Source organism: Amblyomma maculatum, chromosome 2, assembly GCF_055883805.1.
Source record: "Amblyomma maculatum isolate TAMU_Amacu chromosome 2, ASM5588380v1, whole genome shotgun sequence".
Taxonomy (NCBI): Eukaryota; Metazoa; Arthropoda; class Arachnida; order Ixodida; family Ixodidae; genus Amblyomma; species Amblyomma maculatum.
In genome coordinates this window covers 213,925,164-213,945,280 of record NC_139345.1, presented here as the reverse complement: position 1 = coordinate 213,945,280, position 20,117 = coordinate 213,925,164, and the positions used below count along the sequence as shown (strand labels likewise).

The following is a 20,117-nucleotide window of genomic DNA, read 5'->3' as shown; positions in this document are numbered from 1 at the left end:
GCGCCTGGCGACCGAGGCTGAAGACCTCTTCTCCTAGACGGGGCCGGGTGTCCTCTGGCCGCGGTGCGACAGACTGCCTCCCCGGACGCCTGCGTGCGGACCTGTAGGTGGCTGTCTCGCCATATTCGGCGGAAATAAATGTTTTTCCTCCTCCTCCTCCCTCTCGTGGGCCTCGTGCTCTCGGGCCTCGACGCGCCGCCTTCCTGGCGGTTCCTCCAGCGTTCTCCGCCGCGCCTCTGCCTCGGCAGAGGTACCACAGCTGTTCCTTCCACTGCCTCCAGAATTTCTCCAAGAGCCAGCGTCCCGTGTGCTCCCTGCTCACGGTCCTCGGTGCGCCATCTCCCCAGATGCCCTCTAAGCCCTACCCGCCGTGCCGCTGCCAAGGCAGCGGTCTCCTAGCAGCCACCTCCAGCTTCCGTCCGGTCTCACCGACGTGGCAGCTTACTGCGGTTCCCCCCGCAGTCCTCGCGCCACCCCAAGGGGGTGGCGCTCCCAAGCTCTCCCTCGAGCCTTCAAGACCGTTCTGGCTCTATTCCCGGACCAGGACGCACGTCGAGCAGCACGCTGATCGCATCGAAGCTGACCCTGCACTTGCCTCGGACATGCTGGACGTGATTGCGTTTGTAGTGTGTAATCCGCGGGTACCCAGAATAGCCCTCTGTGTTTGTGGACTTCATCGCAGTCGTGCTTCGGCCCCTCGTACTCCAGCGGACTTTTGCTCGCGCGTCCTTAACAAGGAATCGAGGCACGACGTTTTTTTTTCTTTTTGAGAAATATAAAAATGTTTCACAGTGTGCACAGTTGGAGCGCTCCAATAAAGGAGTGCTTTGTTTTATCCAAGTTATTTTGTCTTGTCTTGCATTCATCAGCATGAATACGTCGGCGGCAATCGACCCTTCGTTTTGAAGAAAATGCATACATCAGAAAAACAAATAAATCCGGGGCATAGAAACTCCAACTTTCTAAATAGTTTTTTGAGACGTTATGTACAGTGCGACCTTTCAGCCCTGCATTTCTTGCGGCCGTCCATTGTTGTTTAGGAGGGTTCATTTTATTGATTTTATCTTTTCGTTTTTGTTTGTTTAAGGTTTCTGACTGCTTTGCTTCATATGTTTGAATCCGCTTTTGCTACGGTTGTCGATTTTTTATTTTTCGAACTGCCTTTGCTTCTAATGTACGACTCGGCTGTTGCTGATTGTTTGACACTGCTTTTGCTAAGAGATGGCCCTTTTTTGTTTCTAATTTCTTTTATCAAAATTTGGTAGTTTTTTCTGCAGGGTTAAGGTCTCCTCTCTGTTATCATCATGTTTCCGCTTGTTTTCCACGTGTTGGGTTGGAGCGATAACTGCAGTGTCTCATGCATGAGGAAAATGTATATGCAACTTTTCCAGTTCATAAATATTTGGTAGTGTGCTCATTGTGGTGCCCCTTTCTTGTTAGTGTCCTTCTTGCGCCGTCGTTCATTTCATCATTGAAATAGCAGAGTCATACCTGCAAAAAAGCACGTTCAGCGTTGCAAAGCATTAACGAGGCCGCTAGTTCGCACCATCGTGCTACTAGCTCACTGTAACCGCGCTATTGACAGTTGGCCACTACATCTAATTCTCTTGATTCGCCGACATTCCATGTTTGCAGCTGCAACTATTTCTAGGACTCGTTTTAAAACACAGTGCCTTGTTTATTTCTCCGACGATTATATGAAGAGCGCGTAGCCACGGTGCGGCTGCCGCATTTCATACACCCCATGCTCTGGTGACGCCATCTGCTATTGTTGACACGAGCCGCCTCACCGGCGGCCGCTCCCTAAACATTCTAAAGCACCGTAGCACGGGCCTGCTGCAGGCTCTGTAGCTGAGCCAGCAGAGATTTTATTTTATAGGAAGGGAAAGGCGCGGTAACTGTCTCACTTGTTTTATGTGGACACCGCAACCGCGCCGTAAGGGAAGGGAGGAAGGTGGGAGTGAAAGTGGAAAGAGAGAAAGTGGGGCCGCAGTGGAGGGCTAAAGGGTAATTTCGACCACCTGGGGATCTTTAACGTGCGCTGACATCGCACAGAACACGGACGCCTCTTCGTTTGGCCTCCATCGAGACGCAGCCGCCGAGGTCGGGTTCGAACCCGGGTACTCCGGTACAGTAGTCGGGCGACTTACCACTGCACCACCCCGGCGGGGCTCTGTAGCTGAGCCACCTCCGCCTCGTGCCGACGGAAGAGGGAAACTAGAGATGGGAAAGAAAAAGAAGAGAGAAAGAAAGACGCGCGTCGCAACAGCCATCATCCACCACCTAACCCGTTTCACATGCTGCGACGCGCACGGCAAAATTCGGCCCGGGCGCACTGTCGTTGCGACGGCAATCGCAGCAGCCCGTTTCACATGATTGACAGTGCACAGTGCCCTGCGATTTATGTCGGTGCGACGCCAGCAGCCGATGATTCCGAAGAAATTATTCTAAAAAAATAAATTTCAAACATGATGTATTGTCTTTATTTCGGGATCCAACCCGCGTTACTCAGGCAAAGACAAAGTCAAAAAGACTCCATGTACAATGGCAACAGACCACTCGACTGATTCGCCTCATAGCCAACCGCCGGGCAGGCTTACGCGAGCGAAACACAATTCGCCTCACCCAGGCCTACGTAATAAGCCGCGCGACATATGCTCCCCCATACCTCCCACTCGAACAGAAGGAGAAACCGGATAAACGCGCTCCTACGAAGTTGCACGAAAACGGCTCTACGCCTTCCCCCCAGCACATCTAATGCCTTTTTTTTTATTACCTTTTATTATTCCTCTCAGAATATGACGAAAAAAAATGTGAAAGAAAGAGAGAGGGAGCCCGGACCAGCAAAGCTTTGCCAGGCGTAATCCAATTTAAGATAAAAGAAAAGGAGCTAAACGCCCAATAAGAAAAAATTATTTATATGAAAAAAAAACATGGACATAAAAATGTAAAAAAATGTACATTAAAGATACAAAAGGAAACAAAGATCACAACTGCCTAGTTACAATAGATAGATATATGAAATGGAAAAAGGATAAAGAAAGAAAGAAAAAGCGAAAGAAAAGCACAAAAAGATAAAGAAGTCCAGGAAAGAAGGAAACAGAGAAGAAAATGTCCGTGGGTAGCCAGAAACTGCAGAAGAAGAGAGGACAGAAATATAAAAATTGTGCATTAAGGATTAGCCAATTCGCAAAAAATATAACTTTAAAGTGAATATGCGAAACACACTTCAGCCTAGAAAAAAATAAATATATGTATACAAAGCGGTTACCAAAGTCTGCAATGAAATGAGAAAAAGTATTGAAAAACGTCGCGAATACGAAACTAATGGAGGTACAAAGAAACACAAAACATCACGCATAAAATCCTTGACAGCTTGAGAAGACGTCCATTACTATGAAATTATAGAATAAAATTCTGTCCGAGTCGGTTGGGAGAAAGCTGTACATTACGTACACACAAAAAAAGAAAAAAACTGAATTCTGAAATCTGAAAATATAATATACCGGTCTATAGAAAATAATTAAGGTAACATGAAAACGGAAAATGCGGATAAATGTATACATAAACTGTATTACATAAACTCTGTGTACACAACATTTTCGAGAAACTAGGGAGGTTACATTACCGGAACAAATATCCCGCCTATCCAACTCGGCGGCTGGCCGCACTTAATTATTCCACTTAAACCTTAGCCCAGTGCACACACCCTTGATGGTGCCCCCCTTTCTCCCAACTTCCGCTCTAACCTCATCATGCGTCCCATCCCTATACTGAGGGACCAGAGCAGTCGTAAGACGCCCGGCTACTGTGCCGGAGTACCCGGGTTCGAACATGACCTCGGCGGCTGCGTTTCGATGGAGGCGAAACGAAGAGGCGTCCGTGTGCTGTGCAATGTCAGCGTTGTTGTTGTGGCTGTAGGAAGAAGAAAGATAACGTATGGGCCTGCTACTGGCTTTGTAGCTGAGCCACCTCCGCTGCCTCGTGCGGACAGAACAGAAGATAGAGAATAAAGAAAAAGAAGAGAGAAAGAAAGACGCGTTCCGCAAACCAGCCGTCGTCCACCACCGAAGCAGTGGCGGGTGCATTGACGGCCTACTGTTATCATCCTTCCATGAGGAAGGATGATAACAGCGTGATTCCATGAGTAACTGATACGGCGCCTATCCTTTCCTGAGAAAGCAATTAAGGAACGCCGTTGAACTTTGATGCGTTCAATTGAACACTAGTTGTGTTCGACAAGGGGCGAGCGACGTCCCGTGTGTAGCAGCAACGCTCGAGCTTTCACATTTCTCCACTGCAGATGCTACAGTGCTCAGATTTTTTTCTCCTTCGTGGCCATCTGTCAGCCACGTTTTTATATGATGGCGCTTGCTCATTACCAAGCGACGCCTTCAGAGGCATCAATTGCTAATGAATCGACGTAGACCACACTTAAACGCGCCACCGCTTAGGTGGTGGACGACGGCTGTTGCGGCGCACTTCTTTCTCTCCCTATTCTTTTTCTTTTTATGCGAAGCATACTAGCCGCACAACCGAGCTCTTCCTTGCTGCGCCGCGCGCGGTCGCGTAGCTACCACTTGACCTACATCGGCGCACCACGTGATATGACGTCACAACAGCTGTGAAAGCTGGGGCTCAACTCGTGCGCTCGCTTGCGGACGCGCAGCCTCCGCCGGCGGCCTAACTCCCGCTCCTACCGCTAGGAGAAACTGACGTCACGCAATTGTATAAAAGGCGACGCACTCGTTGAGTCAGTTGAGCAGCGAGATGTCAGCCAGGGATAGGGCGGCTCGCCAGACCGCGAAGCGCAGGTTACAAACAGCCACGGAAACGGAAACTGGAGAAGAACGAGAAGTACGGCTTGTATGCAGCTAGACGGCAGCGTTCGACCACCGATGCCGAGGTGAAGGATGAAGCTTCGAGTACTTCTACTCGGTTCGAGCGGCGAAATGCTACCAAACGGAAAATGCGTGCTGAAGACTGGTCATCATAATATATTTAGTGGTTTGAGAAAAATAAAGGAAGAAGCAGAGTAGTAACACATGAGTTGTTCTTGTCTATGAAATGGCTAACCAGGTATAGCCAGGTAATGTTTAATTTTTCAGGGTAGTATGCTTCGCAACCTAGGCTTAACTATAAGCTAAGCCAGACCAATTTTTTTATTACGAAACCAATACTGCTCACAGTTTGAGCCGTCGGCGTGGCCCGGTGGTGACCACCATTGACCTTTAGACGACCCCCGTAGACGACCCCAAGCTGGCAGGAGCTGCCAACTTGGGTCTCTCGTTTCACATGGGACGCTTATGTTAGAATCAGCCTGCCTGGACCTTGGCGTTTAGTTACCCCTCTAGGCCACTAAGGTACAATCATACAGCTTGGTTAAAGGAGCGCAAGCCCGGAGCAGAGGCGTCTTGTAGCATTAGGCACAAAACTAGGTTTGTCGAGTGCTGCGAGGGTGTTGTTTACAAGATCCCGCTCTCAAGCGGTCGTGCATATGAGGGGCAAACGGGAAGATGCCTTAACGAAAGGCTCAGAGAGCACAGGTGAAACTGTAACCGGATTAGTGTATGTGAAAATCTGGCGCCGTACTGCGCTAGATGAAAACATTGTGCGCCACTTTTCCATAAGACGGCGGTTCTTCTGAAATCTAGAGACAAGCTAACAAGGTAACTATGGGAGGCCCACTGTATCGAATCCGGGAATGGGATATGTGTAGAGGCCGTTTCACATGATGCGATTCTCGCCGCAGCAGTGTGCGATTTCAGCCGCACAGCGACAGAAGGGCACGCTGCTCCCGTCGCAGAGCGGCGGCGACAGATTTCCAACATGTCGGTCGCACGCCGCTGCTCCCGTCGTAGCGATCGTTGCGAACTAGACAGCCGCCAGTAGTTCACTATAGCAGAATGGGAGGTGAGAGCATTGGCCGGCGCGGAGTGCAGCAAGCGATCATGCTTGCAGCGGCGCCGCTGCTGTCGACACTTAGATCGCGCTCGGCTGGCTCGGCGGCTCGCTCCCGCTGCTCGCGCGCTCTGTGAGCGTGGTAGTTTTGCGTTGTTTGAGCGTCGAGGAGCATGTGTGACGCTTGCCCACCATAGGAACATAGAATGTTAATCGGCCGACGTGGGCAGTTAAAGATAACAAGCCTAGCATTACACGCAACCATACTCAATGCGCGAGTAACCCCGACGGGTAGGAGGCGCTCGCCAAAAAGTTTTATTTTTAGCTATTTCTGCCTGTGAAAGAACTCATCAAGTTGTTGCCGAAAAAGGCGCCGCATTTCTCTTTGCTGTGAGCCAGCGTTTCGTTCCCAAGTAGGAAAAAGCACACAGGGCTCTTGCAGTACCACACAAAATTTTATTGCAGGGACAGACAAGTATGTGGGAAAAGACAGCCGGTAAAGGCAAGCAAGTGATGCAGCCTAAATCAGAACACAAAAAATTAAAACAGCTTGCAAGGGACAACACAGCCTCAAGTAGCACGCCTCAGCTTAAGGTGCCGCATTCTCTGCCTCTTTCCGTCTCTAGCCTTGTTCTCTGCTTGTACTAAAAAGTGTAGCCCCAACGCTTTCCTTGGCCTCGCCGACTGTTGGCTTCTTTCCTTCATGTATTATAACGAGCACCCTCATTTCCCCTTAATTGATCTGCTTGTAGCTTACGGGGTTCTCGGTTCTGGCAGTCTTGAAGCCATAGGTAGCGTAAGAGGGTTCTAGCACAGCTTTCGCCCTCGCTCTTGATCACGTTCTACGAGACGCTGGCGGTAACAAAAAGGACGTTCCACGTCCGCCGCTCTGGCTGAGGTGGCGCTGGTGAACACTCTCAAGGTTCGTATACAGACAACATAAATACCCAAGAAAGTAGCAGGGGGACAGCGGCCGATGTAGCTCAGTTGGAAGAGCACCGGACGCGTTATTCGGAGGTCGTGGGTTCGGTTCCCACCATCGGCAGGTTGTTTTTTCTTCTACTTTGTGTTTAATTATCTTTCGCCTAAACAGAATACATTACTAATCTCTGTGATTATCCAAGTAAACATTAAAAAAAAGACATAAAGTACCATCCCCAACGCTTTCCTTGGCCTTGCCGACTGTTGGCTTCTTTCCTTCATGTATTATAACGAGCACCCTTATTTCCCCTTAATTGATCTGCTTGTAGCTTACGGGGTTCTCGGTTCTGGCAGTCTTGAAGCCATAGGTAGCGTAAGAGGGTTCTAGCACAGCTTTCGCCCTCGCTCTTGATCACGTTCTACGAGACGCTGGCGGTAACAAAAAGGACGTTCCACGTCCGCCGCTCTGGCTGCGGGTGGCGCTGGTGAACACTCTCAAGGTTCGTATACAGACAACATAAATACCCAAGAAAGTAGCAGGGGGACAGCGGCCGATGTAGCTCAGTTGGAAGAGCACCGGACGCGTTATTCGGAGGTCGTGGGTTCGGTTCCCACCATCGGCACGTTGTTTTTTCTTCTACTTTGTGTTTAATTATCTTTCGCCTAAACAGAATACATTACTAATCTCTGTGATTATCCAAGTAAACATTAAAAAAAAGACATAAAGTACCATCCCCAACGCTTTCCTTGGCCTTGCCGACTGTTGGCTTCTTTCCTTCATGTATTATAACGAGCACCCTCATTTCCCCTTAATTGATCTGCTTGTAGCTTACGGGGTTCTCGGTTCTGGCAGTCTTGAAGCCATAGGTAGCGTAAGAGGGTTCTAGCACAGCTTTCGCCCTCGCTCTTGATCACGTTCTACGAGACGCTGGCGGTAACAAAAAGGACGTTCCACGTCCGCCGCTCTGGCTGCGGGTGGCGCTGGTGAACACTCTCAAGGTTCGTATACAGACAACATAAATACCCAAGAAAGTAGCAGGGGGACAGCGGCCGATGTAGCTCAGTTGGAAGAGCACCGGACGCGTTATTCGGAGGTCGTGGGTTCGGTTCCCACCATCGGCACGTTGTTTTTTCTTCTACTTTGTGTTTAATCTCTGTGATTATCCAAGTAAACATTAAAAAAAGACATAAAGTACCATCCCCAGCGCTTTCCTTGGCCTCGCCGACTGTTGGCTTCTTTCCTTCATGTATTATAACGAGCACCCTCATTTCCCCTTAATTGATCTGCTTGTAGCTTACGGGGTTCTCGGTTCTGGCAGTCTTGAAGCCATAGGTAGCATAAGAGGGTTCTAGCACAGCTTTCGCCCTCGCTCTTGATCACGTTCTACGAGACGCTGGCGGTAACAAAAAGGACGTTTCACGTCCGCCGCTCTGGCTGAGGGTGGCGCTGGTGAACACTCTCAAGGTTCCTATACAGACAACATAAATACCCAAGAAAGTAGCAGCGGGGACAGCGGCCGATGTAGCTCAGTTGGAAGAGCACCGGACGCGTTATTAGGAGGTCGTGGGTTCGGTTCCCACCATCGGCACGTTGTTTTTCTTCTACTTTGTGTTTAATTATCTTTCGCCTAAACAGAATACATTACTAATCTCTGTGATTATCCAAGTAAACATTAAAAAAAAGACATAAAGTACCATCCCCAACGCTTTCCTTGGCCTCGCCGACTGTTGGCTTCTTTCCTTCAGCTCCTCCGCGTGTTATCACAGACAATGCTGACGGGTGTTATTCCTTCCCCTGACGCCACAACCAGAACGTTGCTATCGTCGATGATGAGTGTCTGTTGACCGAGGGACTTGGCCAATGCTGTCTCCATCGGATTATGGTGGTCTACAGGATTGTCATACGTTCGGCATTCTCGTCGCTTGGCTCTACCAGCTTGTCGCACAATTTGTCTGCCTTCTCTCGACTGATTCGGATGCCATAGTAGCGATACAACGTAGACATCTCCAGAAACACAAGCCAGGGAAGCAACTCAGCCTTCTTGACCATGCCACGAATGTACACACTCTTGTATATCATCCGGCGCTTAATGTGAACACACAACGCTTGATCGTCTTCGAAGTCTCGAGGCAGCATTTGGACCATTGTGTCGACGTTGATAGGCACGTTCACAATCGGACCTCTGATGGCGAACTGGCCGCTGTTGCTGTACAGCAACCTCCGAATCTGCATAAAGGGCATTCGCGGTGACAATTCGCTCACTCACGAGATCAATGTTTGGTAAATGCGCCGGTTTAGGTGGGTACGCATAGCCATTCGTAGTGGAGTAGTTAGGAATGCGATTTCGCCAGATGGTCTGCATGCAAGTGCGACACACCTCGAACTCAGAAGCATCCGTCCGAAATGCGTCGGCAACCACTGTGGCATGCGCTTCTGGAAGAGGCTTTAGGTCGTTCTTGTGCCAAAGCCGATCGCACACAGAGCAAGAGTAGCCAAATGGATTCTGTGTGAAACGTTTGCGAAACATGTTTGTCGCACTCGCGTGCTGGCTTAACCTTTCCCGCGCTCGTTGTTCTGCCTCCGCTTGTCGCCTTAGTCTCTTGGCCTCGGCTTCCCTGGCTCGAATTTCTGGACAGTCTTGCCGCTGTTGTCGTCTGGCTTGGGCCTCATTTGTCCGCATCTCCGAGTTTTCCTGCCGCTGTTGTCGCCTGACCTCAGCTTCCCGCGCTCGTATTTTGGGATTAATGTCACGGCGCTGGCGTTTGATCTCAGCCTCCCTGGCTCTCAGCGCGGCGTTTGATTGTCGTTGCTGCCCGTCTGGCTGCGGCTTTCGTTGCCGTTCGGCATGTATCTTCGGCACGTTTAAGACGCATTGCCTCGGCCTCCCTTGCCCTGAATTCCGGGCTCACGGTCCGCCGTTGCCGTTTCGCCTGAACCTCTTGTTCCCGCAGCTCGGCATTCCCACGCCACTTTCGTCGCATGGCCTCAGCATAGCTAGCTTTGGTCTCCGCCTTCTGTGCCTCCGTCTTGCGTGGCCTTCCTCGTGGTCGAACACCAGTTGACGGAGATGGTCCATCAGTGCTCGCCGGCGAGGGAGACACTGATGAGCAAGACGCTGTAGCGCTACCGGCACTGGTAGACGGCGCCGTTTCCATCACACGCGTCTCAAGACCGAGCGCGCAAGGCCCTGCAATACAACACCCGTCGACCTGCCAAGGAGTGTAAGACAATGCGCTACGGCGCAGCAATCACTGATGAGGCGCCCCGCGTCAGACTTTGCACTCACGAATCACGCGGTGAGCGCCGAGCAACGCAGCGTTCGGCGCGACAACGAAACGTGCGCCTGAGCAAGCGGAACGAAGCAAAGAACTCGGTGTCTCGGAGGGAGAAAGCCGGGCAGCGACGCGCCATGAAGGCGGACGCGATCATGGGGCTGACGCCTTGATGGGATCGTCCTCTATCTCGCTTGGGAGCAGCATGCAGAAGCATGATTCATCGGAAGCAGCTCGGCACACATCGCAGGGGACGCTTTCCCAGCAGAAGCGCTACGGCACAGCGATCATGTCAGAGGCATCCGGCATCAGACGCTGCACCTAGCAATCGCGCTGTGAGCGGAAAGAGGAGGCGCGTCGCCTAAACACCACTGTTCGAGTTACGCACGCTGGATGTTGGAAGGGGAGAGAGCGAGAAAACTCATTAAACGCAAGGGTATTGGGGCATCCTCGCACCGGTACCCGCGCGGCCCGAAGGGGAGAAGCGGGTGAGTAAGATAGTGATCTAAAGAAAGGAAAGACGCTTGATTTTACAACACGTGAGGGTGCACGGCGAAACGTCAGGGCGAGTGGCGCGCCACGTGTAGGGGCAGCGCCGCACATTGCGAGGAGGGGTTCTTCTGTGTTTGCCGTTTATGAAGTGCATGCCGGGATTTATCGCTCACGGCCAACGCCGCCGACTACACCGGCTTTTCTGCGACACGAGCTCCTTAACGCTACCGCGTTAAAACGCACAACAGCACAGACGCGCATGCACCTGACAAACGTCCCCCAGCGAAAAGAGGCATCTAAGACGCTACCCGCGCGCCACCTGTCAACAGCATGAATCACTATGACACATGCATGCATGCGCGGCCCGCTGCGAAACTCTCACCTCCCATTCTAGCCACCGTACTATAGTCGCCAGGCAGTGAAATTCAGCCTGATGTGACTGTAGTACGTAGTTGCGTACAAAACGAAAAAGGTAAAAATGTCTATTTTGCATAAAGTGTTTTATATTTTGATAAAAAACATAAATTAAATACTAAATTTAATTTTACACGTGTTCTGCCTTTATTGTTTGCGAAATATGGTGGGTTCTCCCAACCCTACCCTTGATGAGGAAATCTCTTCAGCTGAAGTCAGGGCGGCGATGAACCGCCTCAGGACGACATCAGCTCCGGGAACGGACCGAGTCACAAATAAGACGCTTCGTAACTTGAATGACCCGTCTGTCGATGCGGTCACGGACCTCTTCAACCAATGCTGGCGCACGGGAACCCTTCCGGCCCATGGACACACGCCCATATCACATTTATCCCTAAACCCGGCAAACCACTCGACATCAAGAATCTCCGACCCATATCTCTAACTTGCTGTCTTGGCAAACTCTTTGAACATGTTGTGCTGGCACGCCTCCAGAACCACATAGATAACTGCAACCTCTTCCCTGACACAATGGTCGGCTTCCGGCCACATCTTTCCACGCAGGATGTTATGCTGCAACTGTCAGAAGATGTCCTTCACCCCCGCCACGCAAAGCGCACCCGAGCAATTCTCGCCCTAGATCTCACAAAGGCCTTTGATAATGTCCGTCGCGCAGCCATTTTAGATGCTCTCTCATCGCTTCAAGTCGGCTCGCGTGTCCACCAGTACATATCCGCCTTTCTTAGTCATCGCACAGCAGAAATCACTATCGGCTCGCTCTCATCTCCATCTTTCAAACTCGATAGCATTGGCACCCCACAGGGTTCTGTCCTCTCTCCACTGCTTTTTAATATTACCCTTATCCCCATGGCACACGCCCTCAACCAAATCCCTGCCCTGTCCCACTCCTTATACGCCGATGATATTACACTATGGACCATCACAGGTAGCATTGGCGCCATGGAAGATACATTACAGGCCGGAGCAGACATTGTAGTATCTTTTGCCGCAAATGTCGGCTTGGCTTGTTCCCCTACCAAATCGGAGCTTCTCATACTCCGACCTTCTAGGTGTCGTACAGACAAAGGCCCTCCTCCCCCCATCTTCTTGACAATTGACAACACCCGGATACCAGAAGTGGACAACATCAGGATTCTTGGTATTCTGATACAAAACAATGGCAAGAATACCGCAACCATCACTAAGCTGACGGTGATGGTTCATCAAACAATCCGCCTCATTCGCCGCATAGCCAATCGCCATCGCGGCATGCGCGAGCATGACCTCAGACGCCTGGTACAGGCATTTGTCCTGAGCCGTGTTGTGTACTCGCTCCCCTATCTTTTCCTCACGCGGGTGGAGGAAGACAAGGTTAACGCCCTTATCCAACAGGCGTACAAGGCCGCCCTCAACATACCCCGCTACACTTCCAATGAACGCCTTCTTCACATGGGCATCCATAACTCCCTAACTGAGCTCACGGAAGCCCACCGCTCAGCCCAGTTGGAGCGATTATCATCTACCCTAACCGGCCGGAACATCCTTGCTCGCATCCATCTCTCACCTCCCGGTCACTGCTCTACACAACATACACTTCCCCCTGCGATACACCGCGTTCTTAAGGTGCATCCCCTGCCAAAGAATATGTACCCAGAGCACCATGTCACTCGCCGCAAGGCATGCGCAGAAGCTCTTCGCAAGCACTATGGCTTCCAGCCAGAGACCGTTTACGTAGACGCTGCCTCATACCCCTCCCGCCCAGCGTTCGCCCTCAGCGCTGTTTCCAACTCTTTGCAACTGGTCGCGGCCGGTACAACTTTTGCTCCACTTCCCTGGAGGTGGAGGAGGCGGCGGTTGCCCTCGCCATAGCTACCACCTGAGCCACAACCATCTTTAGCGATTCTAAATCCGCCGTACGGAACTTCGCCCGCGGTCGGATCTCTACACCAGCCTTCCGGTTCCTCGCCTCCCTCTCCCCACCCGAACACCCTATTCAACTAATATGGGTGCCCGCTCACACGGGTCACCCAGGCAACGAAGCAGCTCACTCTTTTGCTCGATGATACGTCAGCCGAGCAGGGACTGCCACTGTCTGGGGAGATGCTCGCGAGCGCATGGTATCCTATCACGAAATCTCTCTCCATTACCGTGATCAACGAACCATCTACCCTCCTCCTCATAAATCTATGACTAAGCTACAACATGTTCTCGCCGCAGTGCACCCTGTGTGGGGCACCTAAAGCTGATTTTGATCACATCATGGTCAAATGCTCGGAATTCCACCCTCCAGCCACTTGGCAACTCTCCGACCTCGAGCGATGGGAGGCTGCGGTGTCCAGCTCTGACCCGGCCGTTCAAAAGCGGCTGACAGACTGGGCTTTGGGTGTCGCTGGGAAGCACCAGCTTTCGGCCACAACACGCAGCCAAGAGCCGAGCCATCATTAGCATGTATTCCCTTAAGACTCCCAAATATAAAGTTTTTAACCACCACCACCACCGACAGAAATCACTGGTGCCGCAAACATGTGAAAGGGCTGTTGCGATTTGCGCCGCAACGACGCTGCGACTGTACCGAAATTTTTCGTGCGCGTCGCATCATGTGAAACAGCCTTAAGCGACCTTTCCGTCACCCTATTGAAGGACGGAAAGGTATTCTTGGGAATATAAAAAAGGAGACAAATGGTTTTTTAGTGACAGAGATATCGCGTTCACCCTTGATACGATAGCTACTTCGCTGACTTGTCAATTTTTGTGATGGTTTTATGGGTAATGCTATATATGTGTGTTCACCACAATAAAGTTTCAGTTGATAGTTTGTGCTCTTGTGTTTCGTGTCGTTCTTTACGTCGGTTTTTCTTAAGCTCAACGATGTTCGAACGTGAACCGTCCCTATCACAAAACGTGCCAACGGTTAACGTCCTCCTAGCCGTTCCTGAAAACATCGTCACTTTCGTCCTCCTTCATCCACAGAATACTTCTCGCCGCACCCCTAAACTCGCAGTCGCCTGCGAAGTGGTTACTCCACCTGTTGGTGTCGGGTACCTCAGCGACCACCTCCCGGTGGTTGTGTCGTTGAGGAGTGCGTCGGGTCGTCCGGACTCGTCTGGAACTTGGCGCATGGATGTTCCCGTCCATCATGATCTCGTCCGTGTCCGCGACATCCGCCGCGTCTTGATCAGCTCAGTTGGTAAGAGTGTATATTTCAGTCCTGAGGTGTGGGATTCGTTGAAGCTTGAATGGCGTGATATTTTGGTGGGCGGGCGCGCAACACTGCAGCATTGAACGACGTGCTGCGCCGCATGAGAATCGTTGGAAACCCTCACTAGTTGACGTTCGCGATGCGTGAGTATCTGGAAATTCTTCGCATGCGGTATTATCAGATTCTAGAAGAGGGATCGCGAGCCTCGCGCATCGCTGCGGACCTGCGTCTGCATGCTTAGGATACGGACGACTTAATGTAAGCACGCAGCTGTCGACACAAAAATGACAGACCTGCCCGAATCGAGGAAGTCCGCATGCAAAACGGGGCAACGTCCATGGAGCCTGCAGATATCGAACGCGTTTTTAGAGGCTACTTCAAAGCGATCTTCGCGTCAGAAGGCCTCCGCGAACGCGAAGGTTTTGAGAGAGCGACTGCAGACTTCTGCGGAACATTACCCCACCCACCGGATGACATGATTAAGACGCTGTGCGCCCCAGCGACGGGTGAGGAAATTGTAAGCGTGTTGCGAAAGCATGCACCAAGCTTCGGCACCCGGAGCAGTTGGATTGGTTACGGGGTTCTATTGCACTTTCTTTGATGTCATTGGAAGGTATCTGACGCGCCTTGTGAGCATTTTCCTCGAAGAGGATAAAAAGCCAGCATCCTTTTCTTCAAGCCGGATCGTGCTAGTGCCGAAGCATGATGCGACGTTATCGGAATCGGACGCGTGGCGCCCGATTACGCTACTTAACACAGATTACAAGTTGGTTGTCTCCCTTTTGGTCAAACGCCTGCGCCCCGTCCTACCATTTCTTGTCAGCGAGTATCAATCATGTGCAGTTCCGGGTCGTTCCGTCTTTGCGTCACTCACGCTGACACGAGATGTGTTCGCTTATGCAAATAAGAAGGCAGTAGACGAGGTCTTTCTCTCCTTAGATCAGTCGAAGGCATTTGAAAGAATCGAGCACGGCTACTTGTTTGCTGACCTCCGCTGCTTCGGCCTGCCTCCGGTATTTATCGACAGGATACGAGCTTTGTACAGCAACTTAAGTAGTGCCCTTGTTCTGAACGGGTCACTAACCCCTCATTTCGCCGTAACAAGGGGAGTTCGCCAGGGTTGCACCTTGTCGCCTGCACTTTTTGCACTGTCATCGGATCCGCTCTTGAGAAGAGTTGCCTGTGATCGGCACATCCGGGGCTTTCCGCTGACGGGGCAGGAAATGGTCGTGGCGTCAGCTTAGGCTGACGATCTGTCCCTTTTCTTACGCGATGGCCGCAGATTCGGCGCCTTTCTTGCTTTTTTTGACACATATTCCAATTTGTCTGGAGCGCAGTTGAACGCCAGAAAGAGCCGCGCGCTGCGATTTGGCTCTTTCGCGGACCCTCTCCCAGTTTGTGTTCCATTTTTCGACGCGGTTCGTGTGCTGGGCGTCTTTTTCGATGCGAGCGGCGTATCACCGCGGACGTGGCAGGATGTGGTAGCGCGTGCCACAAGTGCGATGTCGGAGGCCGCCCACTTTGCACTTTCCGTGCAGACAAAAGTCGCGGTCGTAAAGACTAAGGCGTACGCCTACTCACTCTGTTTCGCGCGTTGCGGTGATTCCGCGTCGAACGGCAGGTCGCCTCGCCTCCCTGGCTAGGGTGTTTATCTGGGATGGCGGGACGGCTCTTGTCGCGCGCCGTTTCTTTCACCTCCCGCAAGAAAGGGGAGGCATCAGGCTGCCATGCGTCAACACGGTGGGCCGAGTGCTCGCGTCCAAACTGGTCGCCACGCTGCTCAATGATCCGCTGTACCCGGGGCGCTCCCTGTTACAGTATTGACTGAGCACAGCTCGCCGCGCCATAACTGCAGACCGGCACCTGGGCCCACAGGCCGAAAGGCCTCACAGGTTCTACCAAACGGTACCAGGCTCTAAAGCAGAGGTCGACAGCAACCTGCCTGACCTCAATATTTTTTAGGTGCCCGCAATGCAAGTCAGCGAGATGATTGCCTCCTCGCGTCTAAACCGCGACGTCCAGCTCCGCACGGCCGTCAACAAGTGGCGTCGGTGGGCGGTGACCGGTCAGCCGTGTGCCTTCCGAGGTCCGCGATTTCAAGTGGCGCCGGCGATGGGGCGTGTTACCCACGCGAGAACGCCTCGCCATGTGGCATGTCGTGCCGAATGACCAATGCCCAAACTGCGGCCGCACGGAAACCATGAGGCACGCATTCTTTGAATGCCCAGTCGCGCTGGTCATGTGGCGCTTGGTGAGAAGGATGTTCTTCGTGCACGGTGGCTCTGGCGCCAGGCCACCAGGCGGATGTTTTGCGCGGCTAATAATCGCCTGTTTATATTTTGTGCTGTGGAAGAGGCATTGCATTGCTGAAGTCTGTAGACAACCAGCCAGGGCCATGTACTCTTGTGCCGGAGCGGTGGTTCGGGATCGAAGCTGCAAGGAGCTCGGCCTTCCGTGCGCTGCCTGGGAACTCGAGGAAGGCAGCGCACGGAAGGCCCAACTCCTTGCAGCTTCGATCCCGAACCACCGCTCGGGCACAACAGTACCCAGCGCTGCAGAAACTGCGCCTTCTATTGTGGAAGTATCTCTCTGGTCAACTGGACAGAGATGGAGAGGCGGCGTGGTTTCTGCAGTGCTGGCACACCCGTTTTTTCGTCGTTCGGGTCGGCAGCCTTGTTATGCCAGCTTTGTCATACTAACCCTTCCCCACTTTGTTACGTACCTCTAATCATGAGGAAGTGTATTGCCATATAAGATTTGATCATCTGTCATTAAGTTTCTCATTGCAACTCCTTTTGAGCTTGTGTTCTGTGGGTATTGATGAACACGGAATGACTATTAATATGTGATTGTTGCTAGTTAGGGAGATTATCGCACCTTGCGTTGTCATCCCATGTATGTACTACAGTGCGTGTTTGTGTATATACAAGTACCTATGTGTGTGGAAGACAATAAATTCCCTCTACTGTTTATGACGAGTCATAGATTAACGCGTGTAGATTGCGAAAACAAAGATGCCGAAAGAAATAGGGAAATAATTTCTAATTTGACCAATCCATTGCTGACCGGAGGTTTTGCCAACTTTGCATCGAATTTGTGAATATGTTTAGACCGATCGTAGCCTCTCCTTGTGTAATTCCTCAGAGCCTTTAACGATAAAATATGTAGAATAAATTAAATGAAGTAATAGAAAGAGGTATGCCACTTTCTTCCGTCCGTTAGCAATGCTCTCTCTTGTTACTATAGTGACTAGAGTGACTTTAGCCTTCAGGTCGTATGTTGTCCGATGTGAATTACATGGGGGGATGTGGTTTACTGAGATATTTTGGAGATATCATAAAAAAGACGGCATAACTACTGTGGGGCTCCGCAGCCCCTTTAGGTGTTTCAAACCGCGCGCGCGTCTTTGTATTTGTATTGTTTGCATGTGCAGCGCGAGTGCACATGAGCAAGCAGATAATCTTGGGGGGCGTGATGTTAGCGGCGACAGACGAGGGTAGATAAGCGCGTCAGAAGCGAGGCGCGGGGCTTTTTGCGCCGGCGGAAATGCCGGCGCGGGGCAACCGGCGACCGTCATGGGCCAGCAGGGTGTGCACGGACGACCGAAAGAAGATCGCCGACGCGAAGATGGAAGCAATGCCTGCCGGAACAGCCTAGGCGTATTTCTGTGAGTTGCTGTGCCGCAAGGGGCAATCTTTCTTGTGTCGCCGTTAGCGCTTTGGCCCCATTGCTCGTTTTATTCGCTCCGCAGTGTGCGTTGTTTCGCCGCGGTAAGGCCCTGACATTCTTGCCGCTTTCCGTTGTTCTATTGTCGCGCGCATGAACAGCCTGTTCTCAGCGCAGTAGCGCCTTATGTTTCTCTGTTTTGCTTTTTTTGTTTATCCGGAATAAACCGGTGTTTTTTAAGAGACTGGATTTGTCACTCGTCGGGCGAGACCATGGCTCGCGGACCCGTTTTTTGAAGGCGAGGCCTTCATCTGGCGCCCAACGTGATTTTTGCTCGAGCTTTGGTTCGCCCCGCGAGTGTCGCAACTTTAGTGAGAACATTCCATGTTTTCATGCGTAGCTATGGCGGGTAATCTCAACTTACATGGCGCAAGCGCCCAGTTGAAAGCTGAAGTTCCACCTCCCACCCATGCGGGTTCTATGCATGAGCAATTAGGAGACCAGAAAAGTGAACCATCGGATTTTCAAAGCGGAATTATTGGCCTACTGTCTCAGCTACTTGCGTCAAAGGCACAATTTAGAGAAGTGATGGGAAACGAGCCAGTTTCGTTAACGCCCACTCCCTTGTATCGCGATAACCATCTGCAGCTAAATTTGCCCGTGCCGAGGTTTGAAGGATACGCCGACAAGAAATCTGTTTGCGATTTTCTTCTTGAACTCGATGACTATCATATGGCAATGGCAATTTCGGACAGTGCTCTGGTCACATTTGTGATTCCTGTAGCTTTAGTAGGTTCCGCAGCAACCTGGAGGCTTAGACAGCGGCCATTTACAACAAAACAGGACTTTGTTCAGCGTTTTCGGGAAGAGTTTTTGCCGCCTGACTACGTCATTCGCATCAAAGATGAGCTTTGTGCCAGGACGCAAGGCGAACACGAGGGTTTGCTCGAGTTTTTGCGCAGTTTTCAAGAGCTGCACGAGCGGGCAGATCCTGGAGCTCCGGAACCAGAGAAGGTGGCTCATGCCATACATCGGTGCCATCCGAGGTACCAGCCATACCTCCGGCGCTGCCAGTTCATGGACTTTGAGGACATGGCCAGGGAGGCCTCCCGCATCGAGGCATCTTTTCTGGCGGAGCTCAACTACAAGCCACCTCCCCCAGCGGAGACCTGCCTCGAGCCGTCCTGCGCTTGGCTCGAATCATTGGCAGCCCGCAGCGTGATGACCCCCAGCTGCCGTATGGGGGCAGGCGACTTCCACGAGGTCGCAATCCCTGGTGCGCCTCCTCCGATGACTGGCCGTCTGCAGGGGGTGGCAGGCCGGACTGGGCCTCCTCCAGTGACTGGCCGCCTGCAGGGGGTGGCAGGCCGAGCTGGGCCTCCTCCGGTGATTGACCGAGCGCAAGGGGTGGCAGGTCGGACTGGGCCTCCTCCGGTGATTGACCGAGCGCAAGGGGTGGCAGGCCGGACTGGGCCTCTTCCGGTGATTGACCGAGCGCAAGGGGTGGCAGGCCGGACTGGGCCTCCTCCGGTGATTGACCGAGCGCAAGGGGTGGCAGGGCGGACTGGGCCTCCTCCGGTGATTGACCGAGCGCAAGGGGTGGCAGGCCGGACTGGGCCACCTCTGATGAGTGACCGAGCGCAAGGGGTGGCAGGCCGGACTGGGCCTCCTCCGATGAGTGACCGAGCGCAAGGGGTGGCAGGCCGGACTGGGCCTCCTCCGATGAGTGGCCGAGCGCAAGGGGTGGCAGGCCGGACTGGGCCTCCTCCGATGAGTGACCGAGCGCAAGGGGTGGCAGGCCGGACTGGGCCTCCTCCGGTGAGTTACCGAGCGCAAGGGGTGGCAGGCCGGACCAGGCCTCCTCCAGTGACTGGCAGACTGCCGGCTGTGGCAGGCCGGGCCGGGCCTCTCCTGGCTGCCGCCTGCTACAATGCGGGCGAAGGAGCGTGGCCAACACAGAGCCTGGTGTTTTGGTCATCTCATCACCCGGCTGCCAGGGTATGGGGCTGCTGCAGACGTCAGCCTAAGCGACGTAAGGGACGAGGAAAGAAGTCGTCTCCTCTGGCCCAGACAGCCCCGGCACCAGAGGTGATTGGCGGCCCCTTGGAACGTGAATCACGGCCCCAGGACATCAAGGACCAAACGGTAAGCGATTTGCCGTCCACTTTCCGCCTCCAGGATGCCCTCCCTGACAATGCACCATTGGTGGCTGTTAAAATAGCGGGGATAGAAGTTCCCGCTCTGCTGGACA

At 52.4% G+C, this 20,117-nt stretch overlaps 2 protein-coding genes across 2 annotated transcripts in view; one reads left to right on the top strand and one right to left on the bottom strand.

Annotated features, from left to right (window-relative positions):
• LOC146201260 (uncharacterized) overlaps nucleotides 1–20,117 on the top strand; it is a 67,101-nt gene that overhangs the window by 33,768 nt on the left and 13,216 nt on the right. The gene's annotated exons all lie outside the window — the stretch shown is intronic.
• On the bottom strand, nucleotides 8,565–18,981 carry LOC146201261 (uncharacterized). The gene is made up of 4 exons (XM_084591800.1): nucleotides 18,926–18,981; nucleotides 9,733–9,955; nucleotides 9,226–9,650; nucleotides 8,565–8,838 (listed from the first exon to the last, which is right to left on the bottom strand). The coding sequence occupies exons 1-4, from the start codon at nucleotides 18,979–18,981 to the stop codon at nucleotides 8,565–8,567; spliced, it is 978 nt and encodes a 325-aa protein (XP_084447926.1).